We start from the raw sequence: 22,845 nt of genomic DNA on the forward strand, positions 1-22,845 counted from the left end.
ACCATTGTGAACAAGCGTTATCTTGAAAATTATCCAGCTTGTGATACAATTCATTTTTTGTGTTGTCTTGTATGTAACTGTACCTGTTTCTTAGAGCTAGATATCTCCTTCCCTGGCTGAAATATGATCAATCAAAACAATTTTTCCATGGGCACCTGTACATTAGTCCTCCAATAATGTGGTTATCTTGTGCTTGTGACGTCATTGTACATTGGTTGCTTACGCCAACATATATTGCATCCAGAAATTGTACCTTTAATGTCACGTGGCGATGTCCAGAAGATAGGCATAGCGCTTAATTGATTTGGCCATTAGTGTTAATAGTATTCACTAGTTTAGTTTATTCATGACTAGTAAAGTAAGTACTTTAGTGCACTTGCATCATCTTTATATTGCTGTTTTGACACCTGGCGTGATGTCACATGCGCGTAGTAACTGGGCGTGGCGCTTAATTGGCTTTATAGCGCTGTAAACATATTCACTTCTTTCATTTATTCATGGCTAGTATAGTAAGTACTTTATAGCTTTATTATTAGCTGCTCAGCTCGCATTTGGATTTCCTGTGTTTAATTGCGTATCCACAACCGAAGCGATCTGCATGCTCATGTCGATACACTTACGTTGGGCCTCTCAGCAGCACCTTGTTGTTGCTCTTACGACATTATCCACAATCGAAATTCATATGGTCCCATATAAATACACTCGCAAAGCATTCCTGCAGTTTCCCCACACTTGCAGGTGAATCACTCAAGTGGAATATATTAGTTGTAACATAGGCACTTGTGATTTGCCTGAAATATATGCACCCGCACTTGGGCTGCGCCCTCGTGCTTGTACGTATATTTCAGGAAAATCACTCATGCCCATGTTACAACTACTACATATATACCCTAGTAACCACTACCCACAACAAGGATTTTCTGTAATGTCACTGTTGCGAATTCCTATTTTTATTAATACCATAACATCATGCACTAACCAAATCTCCTCATGGGTGACGGTAGCAATTAGTTACTGTAATTTGATCTTTTTGATATTCCTTATTTACAGTATTGCACAGTGTATGTGGACTATTATCTTGTGGAGTGTTGCTATTTTTTAATGTTTTGGAAATACTCTTTTTATTGTAGTTAACAGACTGGCTAATGATCTTCATGCAGACTATAGAACAGCTAGGCGAAAACTTCCAGAAGAAGAATGGCCTCCAGATCAACCTACATCAATTGTTAGTGTTGCACTAATACATTATAGTAGCAGCAGGCGAACACAACAAGAGCTGATTGAAATATCTAATCGATTTAAAGAAGGTGCCCCTGCTGTGGACAAATTAGCATCATCACATTCCCGAGTCACTAAAGACATCTGCAGAATCTTTGCAGCAGATCCTACTGACCAAGCAATAATTAGTAATGAACAGCCAAAATGTATTCTAATAGAAGGTGCTCCGGGAATAGGGAAGACTGTCCTAGCTAAAGAAATTGTATTTCAATGGTCAAAAGGAGAATTATTAAAAAAATGTAAATTAGTTTTCTTGGTATACCTTAGAGATCCAAGGGTACATGAAGTAAGAACAATAAGTGATTTGTTGAGTTTGTTTACTGTTGAAGAATCACCTCAAGAGTTGGAAAAATTCATAACTCAATCTAGAGGGGAAAATGTAGCATTTGTATTTGATGGGTTTGATGAATATCCTGCACATCTACAGCGAGACTCATTAATTACAAGTATTATTAAAGGTATTAGAGATGGGAAATTATTGCATCGGTCTGTTGTAGTAATTACTTCACGACCGACTGCTTCATTATTTCTACATGGTGTAGTTGACAGGAGAATTGAAATTCTTGGATTTGCAAAGGAAGAACGTGATAAATATATATCACTATCACTCAAAGATTCACCCAATGAAAGGCAGGAACTGGAGAAGTACCTGAAACTACACCCTGTTATAAATGGACTTTGTTTTATTCCTCTTCATTTAGCAATTCTTCTATTTCTTTTCCACATGGATAGCTCACCTGAAACATTGACTGAAATGAATGAATTTTTTATTGTTCACACGTTATATCGATATTTAAGGAAAACAGCTCCATTTGATCAACGTGTAGTTACAAAATTGTCAGATTTACCTGAAGATATATATGTTTTTGTTCTTAAATTGGCCAAACTAGCCTATAAAGGATTAAAAAGGAATCAACTAGTGTTTTCATATGATAAAATCAAGAAAATGTGTCCTGAGATTGATGACACTCCAGGAACCATTAATGGATTTGGTTTGTTACAAGCTGTACAACATTATGTTCAGAGGGGAGCTGGAAAAACTACCTCTTTTAACTTCCTTCATTTCACAATGCAAGAATACCTTGCTGCCCTACATGTGTCTAATCTTCCTATTGAAGGACAGTTGCTGGCAATGAAGTTATCATTTTGGGAAGGTCAGTATAATTTTATGTGGATGATGTATGTAGGTATTGTTGGAACAAAGTCAAATGTATTAGTGCACTTTCTGTCGACATATCCGAAGCATGTAAAAATTGCTCTATCACCTGATATTTCAAATGAAGCACTACAAACAAGCAAGGGTGCAAATAATCAACTATACAGTCTTTCTCGTGATATTCAAAGTGACAAAAGAAAGTGTTTGCATTTGTTCCAATGCTACATGGAAGCCAAAAGTGATCAAATACCAGTAGAAATTTCCTCTATCTTTAGTAGTGGTGATATCAAGCTCAGTGGTGTAACATTGCTTCCACCTAATATTTCATCACTGTCATTTTTTATGTCTGCTTCTAACCAACAATGGAGAATTCTAGATTTAGGAGACTGTAACCTTAGAAGCATTGGGATGAATGCAGTATTGGACAATGTTATCAAGAATGAAAAGAACATGTCAACATTAGAATATGTTGACCTCAGTGGAAATCATTCATCCCCATGGAGTGTGTATTGTGCTATCGTTAGACATTGTTGTGTTAATAGTTTAACACTTTGTGGAGATGATGGAATGGAAAATTATATTGAGGAAATAACAAGTAACTTAAATGCAAACAAAGGAATTGTATCACTGTCATTGAATAGTATTGGAAAAATTGGAGTACAATCAATTGGAAAAGTTTTAGTTGGCAATAAAACATTAAATATGATCAACTTGTCATGGAAGAAAGTAAAGAACAAATACATTTTACTTAATAGAAAAATGGCATGTCCTGTGCTCCCAATGAATAATCGAATAGTGGATATCAACATATTATGTGATGACCACAAATGTTCACCTGATACAATTGAGCTGTCTAATAAAGATATTAGTGATGATGCAATAGCAGTATTAGCATTTGGTTCATCTGATAATACAAAAGTTTATAAATTTGGTGTCTCACTTGCTGCAGTGTGTGATCCCATAAAAGAAACTGTTGTTGAGAGAAGTAATACAGTCAAAATATTTAATGTGTCACATAATAAGATAACTAGTATTGGAATGAAACTTTTGACAGAAGTTGTTAAGAACAACATGTTAACTCTGGAATATGTTGATCTCAGTGGAAATCACTCATCCCCATGGAGTGTGTATTGTGCTATCATTAGACATTGTCGTGTTAATAGTTTAACACTTTGTGGAGATGATGGAATGGAAAAACATGTTGAGGAAATAACAGGAAGCTTAAATGCAAACAAAGGACTTGAATCACTGACATTGTATAGTATTGGAAAAATTGGATTAGAATCAATTAAAAGAGTTTTGGTTGACAATGAAACATTAAATACAATCAACTTTTCATGGAAGCAAATAAAGAACAAATACATTTTATTTCAAACAAAAATTAGAGCAGGCCTAGGCCCTGTGCTCCCAATAAAAGATCGAATAGTGGATATAAATATACTATATGATGAATACCAATGTCCACCTGATACAATTAAGCTTTCTGACAAAGGTATTAGTGATAATGAAATAGCTTTACTAGCATTTGGTTTGTCTAATAACACAAACGTTTATAAATTAGGTATCTCACATACTGCAGTGTGTGATCCCCAAAAAGAAACTGTTGTTGAGAGAAGTAATACAGTCAAAATATTTGATGTGTCACATAATAAGATAACTAGTTTTGGAATGAAACTTTTGACAGAAGTTGTTAAGAACAACATGTTAAATCTGGAATATGTTGATCTCAGTGGAAATCACTCATCTCCATGGAGTGTGTATTGTGCTATCATTAGACATTGTCGTGTTAATGGTTTAACACTTTGTGGAGATCATGGAATGGAACAGTATGTTACGGAGATAACTCATAGTCTAGAAGCTAATAGAGGACTGGATACATTAACTTTGCATAGTATTGGAAGGACTGGAATAGACACAATTAAGAATGTTTTGGTTAAGAACACAACAATAAGGGAAGTGAGTTTGTCTCAAAAGAAATACAGAAATGAAGGAAAAGATAATCAAAGAAATATTTTGTTACATACAAAATGTCCAACAAACACATTTAATAAAACAGCAGAACTTGCGGCGAATGACAATAGCAGCATGGTGGATATCAAAATATTGGATGATGATTATTATTATGGACCTATACCAGAAATAGAATTATCCAAAAATATTGCTACTACTGGTAATAGTATGATTTTATTTGTAGCACTTGGTTTGTACCATAACACAATGGTGTGGAAACTTGATCTTTCATATAATGACATATCTGATGATGGTGCTGTGGTAATTAGTGATTGTTTGAAAAGAAATAACACATTGATGGTGATTGATTTGTCAAATAATAAGATAACTGGTAGTGGAATGAAGCATCTGCTATACTCTGTCATAAATGTAACATCACTGAATTATATTGATCTCAGTGGAAATACCTCATCCCCATGGAGTGTGTATTGTGCTATCATTAGACATTGTCGTGTTAATGGTTTAACACTTTGTGGAGATCATGGAATGGAACAGTATGTTACGGAGATAACTCATAGTCTAGAAGCTAATAGAGGACTGGATACATTAACTTTGCATAGTATTGGAAGGACTGGAATAGACACAATTAAGAATGTTTTGGTTAAGAACACAACAATAAGGGAAGTGAGTTTGTCTCAAAAGAAATACAGAAATGAAGGAAAAGATAATCAAAGAAATATTTTGTTACATACAAAATGTCCAACAAACACATTTAATAAAACAGCAGAACTTGCAGCGAATGACAATAGCAGCATGGTGGATATCAAAATATTGGATGATGATTATTATTATGAATCTATACCTAAAGAAATAGAATTATCCAAAAATATTGCTACTACTCGTAGTATGCTTCCATTTGTAGCACTTGGTTTGTACCATAACACAATGGTGTGGAAGCTTGACCTTTCATATAATAACATATCTGATGATGACGCTGTGGTAATTTGTGATTGTTTGACAAGAAATAACACACTGATGGTAATTGATTTGTCAAATAATAAGATAACTGGTAGTGGAATGAAGCATCTGCTATACTCTGTCAATAATGTAAGATCACTGAATTTTATTGATCTCAGTGGAAATGCCTCATCCCCATGGAGTGTGTATTGTGCTATCATTAGACATTGTCGTGTTTATAGTTTAACACTTTGTGGAGATCGTGGAATGGAAAAATATGTTAAGGAGATAACAGAATGTCTAGAAGCAAATTGGAAACTTGTTTCACTATCTTTGTGTCGTATTAGAAGAACTGATTTATGCATAATTCAAGACATTTTAGTAAGCAACTCAACTTTGGGTGAAGTGAACCTGTTATGGACAAAAATCAGTAATGAAGAAATAAATAACAACAAGAATATTTTTGCATATAGCACAACACCACCAGTTGCAGTACACTGTAAAGCAATATTGAGCAACAGTGATAGGTTAAAAGACATTAACATAATATATGATGAGCATGCATACAAAACATTTAGCAAGTTTATCAGTTGTGATGCCCTATCATTAATGGTATTTGGTTTATGCAATTATTTCACAGCGATGAAAAATGACATTTCTTGCTATAATATATCTGATAAGGAGGTTGAAGGCATGTGTGATTATCTCGAGAGTAAGAGCAAATATTTGTATCTGTACCATTCGTTATCTCAAAAAACAATAGATTACATAACTGCACTCTCCAGAGAAGACACATTGTGTGATCTGTCTGGTAAAACGATTGGTGATGCTGGAGCAGTACTACTGTCAACAATGTTATATAAAAATATCAATATAATAAAACTTAACATTTCATGGAATAACATAACTGATGTTGGAGCTATAGCTATCAGTTGCAGTCTGCAGAATAACAACACATTAGAAGAACTGTACCTTTTCAGAAATAGTATTGGTGATATAGGAGCTATAGCAATTGCAAAGGCCATTCAAGCAAATTGTTCACTAAAGAAACTAAATTTTTCACTAAACAAAATATCTGCTAGTGGAGCAGTTGCTATTATTGATAATGTTAATTGCTCTTTGTGTGAACTAATGTTGTCGCATAACACAATTACAGATGCAGGTATACTATACATTGCAAAGAGCATAGAAGTTAATACAACACTACGAATACTGGACATTTCACAAAACTGTGTTTCTAAATCTGGAATATTATCACTCTGTGATTCTATTAAAAGTAATACCTCACTACTAACACTGACAGTATCTTTACCAGAAAATAAAGATGTCATTAAAATCAATGGAGAGGGTCCAACATGTAACATGGCTAATAAAAACATGGGAGACAGTGGAGCACAGATTGTATCAGCATTGTTATACAGCAATACTAATGTTGTAAAGCTTGATGTGTCAGGCAATCAAGTAATGGATGATGGGACAATTGCCATCACTAACTGTTTAATGAACAATACTATTTTACTAGAAATTAATATTTCACATAACAAGATTAGTGTTGAGGGAGCTTACAAGATTGCTGAAGTCATTCAGTCTAATATGACACTGCGAAAATTTGATGTTTCTTATTGTGGCATTCCTGATGATGGAGCAGTAGTCATCAGTGAGTCTTATAAACACAACACAACACTACAAGAACTCATAATATCTTGGAAAAATGATGAAGTTACTGTTAATACAACAGATCAATTTTGGGACTTATCCAATAAGAATATTGGCAATACTGGAGTACTAATAGCATCAAATCTCTTACACTACAACACATGTGTAAAACAGCTTAACATTTCCTACAATAACATTAGCGAAGATGGTGTGCTAGCTATTATTTGTTGTCTCACTAATAACAACACACTGGAGGAGCTTTACATGTTGGGTAATGATATCAGCCAAAACGCAATATATACTGTTTTTCATGCTGTTAACTTAAATTCATCACTAAAGAGGCTTCAAATTGACAAATTCAATTACAGTTCAGTGTAAATAAGAGTTAGAATATAGTCACTATTAAGATGTGAGGAAACGTCTACAGTTTACATAGTCCATATTCATTAATTTTTATTGTATTAAACATAGTTCACATACATTTGCATGCATAATATTGTATTAAGTATTTCAGTATTCATCAAGAATTTACTATAATTATTAGGTAATATATGTAGTTGATATACATTCTTTGTGGGAAAGCCATGCACCCAGGATAGTAGGTTTGATTTCCCCACCAGAACACAGTTATAATAATACGTAATTATAATACAGCAACAACCGAGACATACTTTTTTTAATATTGTAATGATTCCAACTATAATGTATCATGGAAGAGTCAGTATTGTACAGTGATGGGTTCTGTCATGGTGTAACAGTGTAATGATGTTCATAGTTGTTGCTGTACATGTTGCTGATATAATATTGTAGCCAACACACTGCAAAGAAAGTTTATAATTTTATGATAATTGTACGCACAGTCATTAACATGCTTATGGCAGATACAGTATCTGTCATGTGCCCATGTCATGTGCAGTTATTCAGTGCAGTAACTACAAGTACTCCGTTGTAATGGACTCGGCAGTGTAACAGATCTAGAAATCCACCAAATACATCCTGAATGACTATACATCCAACTGCAAAACACGCCTATACTTCAACTCCTTCCTTTATTGTATATTCTGGAATTATCTGAAAATATTATGTTTTTCATTACCAGCACTAAGAACCCTACCTCAAGTATTAACATCAACTCATATGTCTCATTCTCTAACAGTTGCACCAGATCTAACAGACTAAAGCTGAGCCATAATCCATCTTTCAATAACAAACAACATCACTTCTATTTTAACCAAATATATAGACTTTGGAATTTTCTACCAATTATCAACATGGACTTATCTACAGTTACCATCAAAAATCTAATTAAATCATTCTTCTGGAAACATTGTATTGCTAATTTCAATCTGACTGACTCTCATAAATTCCACTACCTCTGTCCATGTAGTCCACTTTTCCATGAGCTTCGATCATATCTAGTCCTGTCCCGATCACAATTCATCAACTTATCACATTAATTTATTTCTTAACTATTCTATATAATTTATTGTAAGTTATGTTATTATATTACTGTAACTTTCAAGTTAAGTAGTCATAATTTTTACTTTTTAGGTAAAGTAATTACAAGTAATGTAGTTTTTGGATACTGGTACAGGATGCCAGTATTCCATCAGTGTAATTTTTACATAAATATAGCTAGCATATTTCATTGTACAATCTTTTGTTTGTAACTGCTTTTACACTTAAGTATTTAAATAAATATATTATATTATACTATACAATATGTACATATATATGTTCATGATAAGCTAACCTGCAGCTGCTCCTTTTCAACTGCATTGTTCTATCTATTTTGCAAGAGTTTGGTAACAATTCTGATCTTAATTTGAGCATACTATGATATTGCTAAGCTTGTATAGGTGCATGGCTATGACACACAAAGGTGTGTATACTATGCATGCAATGATGGATATGCAAGAGCACGACCTACATTATCCATCTTACTGTACATAACCAAATACGTGCAAAACTCCATCTCTACTTTGATCTCCACCCTTACAATCATAAAGTGTAGACATGAAATATGAGCAAATTTTGGAAAATCACCCATGTGGATGCATTTGACAAGTAAAATATTTAACAATTGAGTAATAAGCTTCTTGGTATAAATTCACTTTTTAATGGTTTCAATCAATTCTCAATTCCTTGAATTACAAGAAAAATTAATTTTCTTAAAACTGGATCCTGCCTTAAACAGTATCACCGTAAACCTTAAAATTCTAATTATTCATGCGTGGCAATATGGGTAGTTTTCCAAAATTTAGTCATAAAATTTAATTAGTTCACCTGTGAAATATTCTAGTACAACTGTTCACATCATGTCATCCTATAGCTGCCATATTAGTGAAATATTATTACACTTTGTCTAATAAGTAACTATCATTACTTGCATCACTTAACTAACAGTGGATAACAAGAAAGAATTTTACATTACAAGCTTTACAACGCATATACAGTGTATAATTGGAATACCCTACTACAGTCTGTCCATGCATAAGGAGGTAATTCATCACTATCAATCTGTGACCTGCATGGTCAGCAAAAAGCGATCATGTGAACACAAACCACAAAACAAGTCATATCTCAGTACTAGGATGAAATAAGCCAATTAATTGTTTGAAGACTGAACATTGCATAATCGCAGGCATTGCCATGACTATTAAAGTTATACAATTAATGATAGTATGTGCTACACTTGATGTGGTGTGCTGAATATATTTAGTTTCACTATTGATGAATACAAAATGTGACAAGAAAAGCCTAGCTATCAAGAGAGATATTAAATATAATTATAATGACACCTACACTTTATATCTGAAATTTTCCCTGTAAGGCATGATTATGTGCTATGTGAAATCGCATAGACAGACGTAACTTACCATACCTGTAACTTACAAGTAAACTAATTGCAGACTGATAGCTCTCACAACAGTGATAAAGTTCATGATGTAATTTGTTAACCAGACACCTATAATATGTAAATATGTCCCTTACACCTCTGTATTTTGCTAAGTACTCTAGTGCCTACTGAAATATCAGTGATTTATTCTCTATAGCCAGTGACTTTAGCAGATATATCACCTATAGCAGCAGCTATATGAACATCATTACTCAACTTTTCATGCAATCATGCTGACACTATCGCCACTACTGGCCAATGCTTGAACTTCAATTCAAAATGTCCTTTTTGAACACAACTACCTATTAACAATAATATTATTATTGTTGTGACCTCATGATATTTCCTTCACCATCTGCACTGTGTATATACAAGCTGAAGAAGGGAGCATTTGACAGTGTGAAGGTCTACTGTGACATGAACACTAGTGATGGAGGATGGTCGGTGGTACAGAGGAACAAGAGATATAGTGAAGTGAACTGTGACAGAAGCTGGATAGATTTTGAAGAGGGACTCTGATTTGGTGACCTTACAACAGAATTCTGGTATGGCTTAAAGCAGTTGCATTGTTTAACAGAGCAAGGCCATTGGGGGATGAGAGTTGACTACCAAACATCTTCTTGCTGGACTTTCATTCATTATCACAACTTTAGTGTGGGAAGTGCCAGTAAGGGATATCCACTTACTATTGGAGGATACCCTGGAATAGCTGGAAATTTTTACCTGGCAGGTGATCAGCCATCTGGCAACATGACGTTCTCCACTAAAGAGTAAAGACAAGGATAATGATAAGTGGACTTAGTGGAGTAGAAATTGTGCTGTCTTTTACAATTGAGGATGGTGGTATTGTGCCTGTCATGATGTTAACATCAACAAACAACCACCAGAGTATGATAATTCTAAACTTGTACTTGCTGTTGAAATGATCCATCCCAGGAACTGCATACACAATATTGATTGTAGTGATACCAGTATACATACTTTCCTAGGCCATGTTATGTATTGTACTGAATTTTCATGTGTATAAACATTTTCTTAACAATTGATGTTGCTGACCATTTATTGCAGTACACATACCTAATATAATAATGTGCTGGGACATGAAAACCATTTGAAAGCATAAATTTGCCCACAGATTTAGTTCTGGTACTGAGATATACCTAGCTATTATGTGATGAAGTATACTATTATAGTTTGTGCCCACATGTGTCCTGTTTTCAAAATCCCAGTCCTTTAACAAATGTACTGTAACTCAACAATGGTACCATCAGTCTGTGAAGCTGGTCTTTCAGTCTCTTTATGATCTTAAGTTTGAACAACCATTTGTCAATACTTCAATTTGACTTATCATTTGAAACAGCATCATTAGTACTGCAATACTGAGATCAAATTGTAATTGTAATTTAGCTTCCAATTTAGTGGGTAGAAGCTTGATGCATTAACAAATATTTTTAGACAGCATCAAAATTACTGGGGCTTGTAAAGACAGTCACTCACATATGTATAAACTAAAAATGTAACAACATACTTATAGTACGTTTGATAATCTATACTAGTAGTAACGTAACTGTAACATTTCTGATTAGTAATTATAAGTTCTTTGGATGTTACTATCACATGTGCTTATCATGTACAGTAGCTATCATATACTCATAGTGTATCTTATGATCACTTTACAAAATACACAAAGGAAACATTATTCTCATAGGAAATGTTTGCGTGTATTTATTTGTGCTATGTAACTGATAGTTGAACTTTGCGTGCATGTGTAATAGAACAGTCATTATTGCCATACTATAATATAATGCACAATCTATACACTGCTTGCATTGTACAGTCATATACAGCAACATGGCATTGCCTTAAATCAAACTATATTTTTTAGTAATCATTGAATAGGAAGTTAATATCCTATACACGTTTCCTCTTGCAGAATTATTATTGTGTGGGTTGTCATGTGATGCAGTTATATCATATGACTTCTGTATGCACTACTCCTACAATGACATATCCTGCATAGACTGACCTCAGCTTCCTTGTATTACTGTCTGTAAGTAATGTGGGGGTAGTGATTGATAGATTGATTAATACTTTGCTCCAAGTTGAGCAATGCATAATTCAAATACATTGTGTGTGTACTGACAATCCATCAACTTTGTAGAACACATGGTATCTTTTATAGTACATGCATGATAAATGTTCATTTGAAGTTGTGAAATTGCAGATGTCCATAATACACTATTCTATAGAATTGGTTGCTAGTAACCAAATTATACAACTGAAACAACACATTTTCTGAGAATAAACCATATCACTGGCAAGTACATTGCAGAAGATAACTATGCATGCTTGTGCTCTTTAAGGATGTTATACAGGAGGAGTTATCAAGGTAGCAACTGCTACCCCTATCTACAGAAATCATTTTACTGTTTTGAATTGATGGCTCTCAAAGTTCGCTGCTTATGTATAGCCACATACTTGCTCACTACTATTAATAGAAAGACACCATACGGTATACTATAAGGTGACTGCATTATATCCAGTTTAACCAGTTATAGCTTCAGAATTGTAGAATATCTGAAGCATGCATAATACAAAGTGACTAGCCAAATGTAGCCACATGTTTAAAAAATAAAACAAAGGATGACCAGAATAGAGAAGTTTCATGAGCATATCAATTTTTGGACTGTTTGAACATACTATAATTTAGTACACTACTATTAATAATAGTACTATATTGACTGCATAATTGCAATGAGCATCAGTCAGACATGTAGTAGAAAATGATTGAGATTCCATTATGTACCATATGTATTGATTATTAAAAGTACCGTGTGTGTCTGTTATCATGAATAGTGACAGAGTCACTGAAACATTTAAAGTACTGTCATAATTGGAAGGAAATAGAACTGACATCATGTGATGTGTGAATATACGTACATCAATTTGGGCATATGTATAGAAGCCATCTTTTGGATACCTCTGTCATGTGGTATTGCTCAGACAGTTGAGGGTCAGAGAAGGTATACATTGCATGGCTGCATAAAATTGAAACCCATCAATGAAATATATATACCACACGAAATCAGATAAGTAACTTTTACATTTATATAGTTTCATTTAGCAATCTGTGCATTATACCCTTAGGCAATATGGTGCTCCATTGGCTCAGTGTGAACACAAAATGACCCACACATCCCATAGCTTCTGCTCCATTTACCTCAGCTTTGTGGATAATGCACTTCACACTTAAGCTAATTGGCTCAGTGTTATACGTACTACTGGTGGAGCAGTAGATATCTGGGTTGGGCTAGTTTGGCTCAGTGTCAAAATACGTATCAAAAACCCTGATTATACTACAGCTACAAACATGAATTTTAACCCATAATCATGTTTTCTTCCCACCCAGTGTCAGGTGTACAATCTGATGAGATGTCCAGTGATGTCATTATCCTTGATACCATGAAGACCTCAAAATCTCAGTTGGGTAGAAAGCTGTGTATTGCTACAGTGCAGAGGCTGCTGGTTTCTCTTCTCATTATAAAAGGTATAGCAACTGATGCTTGTGTACACTCCAAATTATTGCTGAATCATTTGCTCTTCAAAAGTTCATTACCTGTATAGCCACATGTTTGCACCAGTATTTATAGGAAGACAGCATACAGTATACTACAAGGTCACTGAACCATGTAGCCAACTTCAGAATACAGTGCAAATTTACCAGCTAAATGTATAACTTGTAGCCACCTGTTTGAAATTTTACCTTTTTTGAGCATATCTATAATTAGCTATATGGACTGACTGAACATGTAATGTGTATATAATCTAGTACACTACTATACCAAGTGCAGTATGGCAACTTTCCCAGTAGAATGAATTCTATAAGTTATGCATCAATGGCGGATCCAGGATGGGGCATTTGGGGCAAATGCCCCCCCCCCCCCCCCCCCCCCAACTGTGGAGGAGCCATACTTCTGATTAAAATTATTTACAAACTTTATGCCAGGCCAAGATCAGCTTATAAAACACTCACGAAAATATGCATGCACATTTTACTAGCAGTTATTACGAATTCAGCTCAAACCAAAGACAAACTACTATGACATTATCACCCATCATCTTCGTGCGTATTAAGCGCCTCTAAAAATAATTATCGTGTTGCTGTTTAAGATATTCGGAGCTTTTAAAAAGCTTCAAAGACTTCACAACTATCTGCAAAGACCAAAATGGTAAAAATCAACAGTGAGATACTACTAAGAGGTGTATTATTTGCTGCTTCAAAAATGCAGCAACTAACAACAGGATCTGGCTCTCCCTAACCACCTATACAACTTGCCTGTTTGTGCCCCTCCCTTTGCCAGGTCCTGGATCCACCCCTGTGCATGTTTTAAGTATTAATATATTGGTTGTATATTGTAGAGAGCATATACAGACATAGCTACAGTAGATAATAATCATCAAGTAGTTATTACTAAAAATGCATGCAGTCAGCAATACTATACAATTTAACAAGTAGGTTTTTTACTTTGCTTCACAGCAGCAGAGTGACTGAAAAGTTAAAAGTGCTGTTAGTAGTGCATAGACTCATTTGGAAGGAAATTAAACTGAAATCATGTAATGTGTGTGGAAACATCAATAATTATTATTTGGGAACATGTGCATTTACATAGAAGCCATCGTTTGAAAGCCTCGGTATTGCTCAGACAGTCAAGAGTCAGAGCCGGAAGTGTATATTGCACAGCTTCACAAATTGAAATTCTTCACTGAAATATTATACCATGCACACCAAATCAGATATTAGGCAACTTTTACAGCAATCTACTTGTATGTATACCATCATGAGCAGTAGCCTGTGTATGATAAATTTGTATGATGGACTTTGGAACATGTGAAATAAAACTACATGAGTTTTGACAAAGTGAAAAGTGCTAGTGTCAAAGCTTAGCTGTATAATTATCATAGTACTGAACATTTTGCTGACCAAGTGGATAGTTATACAATCAGTTGACTATGCCTGTATGATGTGCATAGACAGCAGTGGAGAACAAAATAATATTACTGTGTTACATTTCATTAATTTCAATATGGAGTATTGAAATAATGAGTCACTCTGTAGGGTTCCTAAGGGTAGAAACTAATGAAATTAACACAGAGGAACCATCCCGACTGCCTAGCAAACTTCTGTAAGTGTTAGAGCATAAATCGGAAGGCTGCAGGACCAAGGCTGCTTAGTCCAGTCATGGATTGTTCTCCTTTCTGCAGCTTTTCGAATTAGACATACTTAACATAACATCTTTAAACAGGCTGTAAGACAAGATGTCCTACAGGCCTTCAGCACTTGTACCGTAAAAAAATAATTTGAAATAAATTGCGTGTATTGTTACATTCTTTACACATTTAACAAACAAACAAACATAAATAATAACATACGTACGTAATAAAGTTATACATATTCATACATGCAGTGTTCCTGAACAACAAGAAAGACATTTTGACAAAGCTTATGAGCTCATAAATGACAGTACAACTTGATCCATATCATTTCCTGGAATCCTGGCATATACACAACAGACAAAACTTATAAGTGCTATCATCTACTATAAATAGCTAGCTTGAAACTGAGAGCAAGCACCAATAGAGCTATACTAGTGGCTAGCAATGGAAGTTATAGTTCAGCTATTCATCTTAGCTCTGTCACTGCTACTGATCAGTGCAGATAAACAATGTGATAATTATCTCAAACAATGTAACTTGTTCAAGGAGAGATGCAGTCCAACATCTACCACTGTCAACACTTGCTGTGACATGACTGGATTCCAAGCACCTTCTGCTGTCTACCATATGAGGAAATGTGCTGCGGGTTGTGGAGCATCAGCACCTTTCACCTCAGTTACTACCGATGTCTACTGTGACATGAACACTACTGGTGGAGGATGGATTGTTGTACAAAGAAATAGAAAAGATAGAGGAGTAGAGTTTGATAGGAACTGGACAGATTATGAAGAAGGATTTGGAGACTTGGACACAGAATTCTGGTATGGTCTAAGCAAGTTACATTGTTTGACACAAAGTGGCCAATGGGAAATGAGAATTGACTACCAAACTAGCTCCAATACTTACTCCTTTATGTACTACAACCACTTCAGTGTGGGTAATGCTAGCAGTGAATATACAGTGACTGTTGAAGTAGGGACAGGAGAGGATCATCTTATTTTACACAGTGGCGTAAAGTTTTCAACTAAAGATAATGACAATGACAATAGTGCAGGAAACTGTGCTATTAGATACAATAGTGGTTGGTGGTATGCTTTCAACTGTCCAACAAACTATCTGAACATTAACAGTTTGCCACCATATATTGGAGATAACGTTATGATTACTGAGATGAAGATTCGTCAAAAGAATTGCCTGGCCTAAGCAACTTTTATCGGACACTATTTGATTGTAAACTGTGTAACTCTTTTTGAATGGATTTTCATAATTTAGTATACAGCTATAGGCATATAATTTAATACACATTCATTCACAAATTTGACCAGTCACAAATTATTTAATAAATATAAGATGTACAATTAAAACAAAACAGCAGAAATGATTATTCATATATAAAATTGTCATACACTATATAATACATTCGGGAAGGTCAAACCTATGAATGCTGTGAGTGTGGTAAGTAATAATCACCTGACATGTGTGGTCTTATAACCACATTTACTGTCCCCAGTGACAAAATTTGGCTCATCTGTAGCATGGCTTGACTCAATATATAATTGGTAAGTATGACAGATTCAAACTCAGATTGAGGCATGTGGTCTTTTGGATGCCATCATCATACCCCATGCTGTATGTCATTCATGATTCACTACTAAAGTTTATGTAATAGTTGTAACACGGGCATGAGGGCTTTGCCTGATATATATGCCCAACTGCCCGAGGGCCGCAGGCCCGAGGGAAGAGGGCATACATATCAGACAAAGCCCAAATGCCCTGTGTTACAGCTAATATGTAACACTTTGCATGGGTAGATCAAAGAAATAATACCTTTGATCTGGGCAGATCAAAGGAATAATTCCTTTGATCTTCCTATTTGTGTTGTTAAGTGTTTCTTTTAAAAACTACTTAAATGTATATAAAACCTATATAGACAAGATGCACTCTACATTGTGGGTTTCACGTGGCTTACAATTGAGTCTACTGTGGCTCTCAATTGAATCCAACAATAAAACTATCTCTTGGTGATATAGGTTTCTTACACATTTTGAAAACTTCATATAGTAAGTGCTAGTGCTATAGTTGAAACTTTTTTGAAACTATACCAAACCACATCAAAAGCACTTTCAAGTACATCAAAAGTACTCAAATACATGAAGTAACTTCAAAGGCTTTAAACTGATTGATTTAATATTTTTAAGGCTTTAAATACAACTTCTTCATAGTATTGCATAATAATTGTAATTACCACATTCACCCCTGATCTTCCATATTAATTTATGTCAAAATAGTCTAGCTGTAAAAACAGCCTAGTTGTAGCCCTGCTACATTTCATATGTAGCCCGGCTAGCTGGGCTACATACAAAATGTAGCCTAGGCAGTTCCTTTTATCTGAGGTGTGAAAGTGTTACATATCTTATTATACACCTGGACCGTAAAGGTAAAGGATTGGTGAATGTGTACATGTAGTATAGACCCTATTCTTAAACAATTTTTAAAATCAATAATTTACACATTTGGGTCATTTAAAGCAACTATAAAACTACCAATAGCTTTTTTAGCTAGGACATATGGATGACTTCATCAGACCATGTAGTAATATCACAACGTGTGGGACATCAATTAACTGATTTGTTCAGGTGCTGCATGTAACGGTTAAACTAAGTCTTGAGACAATGATACATGTCATTTAATTGCAGAAAAATATCATTCAACTGTCAGAAATATCTTTTATGTATTATGGTAGAAATTGCATCATTTAAACCTACTGTTAAACTTAGATCTTTTCCATGTGCAATATGCCTGGAGACCTCCACTATCTCAGCAATCATTATAATGGCTGGAATGTATGCATAACAGGGCTGTATGTATACGCAAAAAACCAAAGTTTGATCACGTGTCACAGTATTTTTCTGAACTTTGTTGCCGTTTAAGAAGCTTATTCAAGTTCAGGCTACTTGCTTAATACATCTTCAATATCACCACTCTAAATGCATTCCATTGTCACCTCCCCATTATTAAATTTGGTCATTGTCATTCTCAATAATGACATCAGAGTAAAAGGTTATTTTGCTAACCCTGAAAGATATCACCTCACTTTCTCTCAAAAATACTTCCATGCTAGAGCTTCCCATTAGTGGAATGCTATGCCATCTACTTTCATTCAATCATCAAGGACCTTCATTACCAGCAGTTCCATCATGATTTACCTTAAGTTTCAATGTTAGAAGGCATTAACTTGTCTAGCTTTGTTAGTAATGGCAGGGATACGTTCATTCCATGTCAGCCTTTCATCAATAGTCATTCTTGCTGCTTACTGTGAGTTACTTGCTTATTGATAGAGTTTCCAATGTAGTAGTGGTAGTAAATAGGATTCTTCTTATTTGTGAAACATAAAATTTACACTTGACAAGGTTAAAGTCAATAAGTCATGCGACAGACCATTGGTGAAATAGATTTAGATCCTTTTGTAGATGAACACAGTCTGCTATGGAATGGATAGCTGAATACAATTAGACATCACCACCATGTAATTTTATTCTGTCAGTCAGGGAGATCATTCACATAAAATAAAAACAGTAAAAGTGCCAAAACAATGCCTTGTGGATACCTCTAATACCATAATGATGGAGCTTTTGAGTAACTGTGAGTGAGGCATCTTATCAAATGCTTTCTTGAAGTCCAGGAAGAGGACATCACATTATCCCCCTCCATCATTAAGGAAGCTTACAAAGTCATGAACTGTGTTGATTAGCTGAGACTCATAACTTCTATGATTACAGAAACCATTTTATTCATCACACAATACATTACTGTATGTACACTTGAGTGCTCTGAGATGAGGGGTGTCTTCAAACTGATTTTGGTATGCTTAACATTATAATGATGTTAAGAGGGTTTCAGTCTGTGACGTTATTACTTTAGTCTGTGCACGCAAGCCTAGGATGATAATAGTGGAGTTACAAGGGAAAAAGTAATGCCAAACCACACAATTTGGACAAGTTTTAGTACTATGCTATGAAAACCCGGCTGATAAATACTAGACGTTTATCACCAGTGTGCCTCACTGGAGAGAAGTATTAACTGTTCTACTGTTTTTATAATATTAGTTTGGTGTCAACAAATTGTTTTCATAGTGAGACATTAAGAGGAGGGGGATCAGAAGTTAGTAGGGCAGTACCGATACCGATATTATATTGGTATCGATACCGATATTACAAGTATTGGTATTGGTCAATTGCAAGTCTATACAATACAGATATTTCACTCCAGTTATATATACTATATGCACTATTAAAAGTAGTATAAGTACAATGGAAAGCACCTCACTGACCAAGGTGAGTTGGTGTGAGTTCGAGTCCGAAGTTGGTCAAGTTTTGTTTTCTGAGGGGTTTTTTGCATCACTTTTTTTAATGGTTAGTTTTGTGTTCTGTGATTTGCACTGCATTGGCAAAAACAGACAAGTTTTGATAAAAGCCTTTTGTGAACAGACATAAGTACCAACAACTAAAGGGATTACATAGTTGAAAAAGTAAGTGAATTGTAGTATACTTTAACATGGCCACAGTGATCATGCTACATACTCTTTTATGTTGTAATGCATAGCTATCAGTTCGACTTTGAAGTATCAGTTGTGTATATGATATCGGTTCATTAAAAAATGGTATGGATCAGGGGTGGATCCAGAGTTTGGAAACAAGGGTGCACTTTGCCAAAGTTAAAGAGCAAAAAAACAGTCACAGCAATAATAGCTGTCCTTTACCAAATATATATACTATAAAAAACTTTATTCATAGCTTCGAAGTGTCTTTCCACCTATTAGGTGAGGTGTCGTAGTGGTCTTCGCCACCGGCACTTGTGCTATGCTGCACAAAACCGCAGCCAGTGCAATATCTGTATATTGCACTGAGGTTGGTGCATTATAACGTATAATGCACTCGTTGTGGTCTAAAAAACCGCAACCAGTGCGTTATAAGTTATAATGCAGTCGCTGCGGTCTGCAGCAGTGCAATAAACAAATTATGGCACTGGCGGTGCCTTTGAACTGCCCACGCAGAGTGATACATATTTATATATGTCAAGATACCACATCAACTTTGTTTATAATGCATATATAGAAGGGGTACACAGTAAAAAATAAGTAGTGAATACTGTGACAAATAGTGAGCATCACTGTACATTTTAGTGACCATCACTAAGAATTTCCAGTGACGTTCACTATTTGCCAAAGTATTCACTACTTTATTTTTATTTTTTTACTGTGTATAGTCCACAATGTCACTATATTTATTAGATGTACCCTTTTGGTGAGTTGGCAGAATTAGAAACATTATAATATCATTAACTGTGTGGCTGGCATCATGTCAAAAAGCACCCAAGGCTTAGTGCCATACCTTAACAAACTTTAAATTATGATTTGGGGAAAAAACTGACAAAAAAGTTAATTAAATATATTAAATTAGTCTAGGAATTTAAACTCTAAAGCCACATGCAAAATTGATGAAGCCGTTTCTCATAATTGTTGAATACTTACTTAGTATTACAAGTACAGACGTAGCTATACAGTGGAACATCAGTTATCTGATTTTCAGTTAACCAAACACCAAAAATGATGGTCCTACTAAGTGTAGCAAATGTTCTATAAGAATAATCGAAATTTTCATGCACTGTTCTAAGACAATTCTGCACACAATTTCATAATTATGGACTTTTCAGTAATAATATTATATATATATATATATATATATATCTAAGCATGCACCAGGTGCAAGGTTCTAGTGATTTCTGATAATTGCATAAGGTTTCTGACAACTGCATAAGGTTCCACTGTATGTAGATATTACTATAATCAGAGACAAATATAATGTTTGGCAATAAACCCACCATAATTTCCTATCATGTGCAGGCTTGATCGGTCATGGTAGGACAAGGTAGGACATTTCAATCAATTAGAGTCCGAATGTACAAGTAACTAGTCATTAACGCTTGTATAAACTGTACACAGCATTGGTGTGGGTTAGCTAGCACCTGTTGCTAATTGAAAGGGAGTAGGCCTAGTACATCCCTTGGGTTGTAAGAATGTAATGTCTCCTAGCAACCAACACAGCAAAAATAGTGTTCCAATACTACCTATTCTAACCCCGACTTTATTCAATATTGGAACAACTATTTTTTAAAAACTCCCTATAATGAGGCAAAACGAACCTCAAATCTATAAATGACTCTAATGTTATTCACTATTGGGGGCTGTGGTCTGTTTTTGTTTGAGCCAAGGTAGAATATTTGGACCATTAGTTCCAACACCTAAACATAGACGGAATAAAATAATACAGTTAGTATTTGTGTATGAATTATGCTGTGCAAGTGGTAGTTATGATTAGCAGTACAAGCCATAAACCAAACAGATAAACTGTATTCCTTAGGCTCCATCCCATAGCTAGGACATTATGTTTGGGCAAACTGATTAATTTATGGTCAGACATGCAGAATATTTGGACTGCAAATGTCCAGTGACTGACCGTTATATTTGTCTCTGACTATATTAGCACATTTTTTCAGAATTAGGTTTTAAGTAGCATAAGGCCAAGCCAAGTTGAACTTGATTGCAATTTCCTATTACCTTAGAATTTTCACACAATCCTTTTATGGTAATATGAAATGATAGGTCAACATTTGAAACTAATGGAATGCTTCTACATTGCATATTATGGCTTCAGAGCTCCGACTGGTATAAAACTGGATGTGTGTGGAAACCTGGTTTTATCAAATTGAGTCATCTACACTGTTATAGCTATGTGCATCATCAAGTTGATTAGTTTCTGAAATGATGCAGATGGGTGGTTATCACTCATTATGGCTGACAATCTCTTATGTCTTATCTTATAAGTTATCAATGCAGTATAATTTTGTATGACTTTACACATTACCCTTTAAAAACAAGCCCATTTGTTGATGTGCTCATATGGTATAAAAGTGTAAATATTGTGTTGGTCTCTTGATTTTAAGTGTGATATTTTATAGTCTTTAGAGATCTATACCTTCAATATTTGGTCATTGTTATCTGTTATATATCACTACACAGAATGCAATTTTACTCCCCAACTTTAGATCAAATGGTAGAGTATCACAGTAAGGCCAACATTTATGAATTCCTTGTTTCCCATCACCCACTGGCATGCCACTTTACCTACTACATTGGTAATTATTAAGATTTAGAAATACAAATATTTTTTGTGTTAAAGATTGAGGTACACTAATAGAGCAGTCAACAGCTCAAATATAACGGTAACAATTTGCTATAGATAGATTTATAATTATGCACAGTCATAAACTGTATCAAAAATGTTTGAATTATGTCTAAGGTTCCTAGCTATGTTAAAGAGCAACACTACAAAAAAATTCTGAAAGAGGGGCACTGGCCCCCCTTCTCCCTGGATCCACCCAGTATCTGCAGTATAATAATGCAAAAAGCTGATTATACCAAAATCATTCTCAAAGTCATTTTTTTCAAAATTTCCTTAAATACTTTATAGTGACTACCAGCTCAGTAGCATTCATGCTTCCAGCATTGAATCTTCATAAACATTTACAAATTTTAGTCAAAATTGCCACCAAATTCTATATCAGAGAGTTGATTTTTCAAAATTTCATTGTGGAAACCTAATACTACACTAGCTAATTCTTTCTAGCTCAGTACATACTAGCTATACTGTTAGCATTCATATTTCCAGTACTGAAC

At 34.8% G+C, this 22,845-nt stretch overlaps 1 protein-coding gene and 1 long non-coding RNA gene across 2 annotated transcripts in view; one reads left to right on the plus strand and one right to left on the minus strand.

The window, feature by feature from the left end:
- LOC136253082 (uncharacterized) overlaps positions 1-8,649 on the plus strand; it is a 45,562-nt gene extending 36,913 nt beyond the window's left edge. The window contains exon 5 of the mRNA XM_066045684.1: positions 1,131-8,649. Within this exon, the coding sequence (XP_065901756.1) occupies positions 1,131-7,375 (6,245 nt within the window). The 3' untranslated portion in view covers positions 7,376-8,649. The remainder of the gene's footprint in view (positions 1-1,130) is intronic.
- LOC136252752 (uncharacterized) overlaps positions 1-22,845 on the minus strand; it is a 232,625-nt gene that overhangs the window by 149,768 nt on the left and 60,012 nt on the right. The gene's annotated exons all lie outside the window — the stretch shown is intronic.

Source organism: Dysidea avara, chromosome 4, assembly GCF_963678975.1.
Source record: "Dysidea avara chromosome 4, odDysAvar1.4, whole genome shotgun sequence".
NCBI classification, from domain to species: domain Eukaryota; kingdom Metazoa; phylum Porifera; class Demospongiae; order Dictyoceratida; family Dysideidae; genus Dysidea; species Dysidea avara.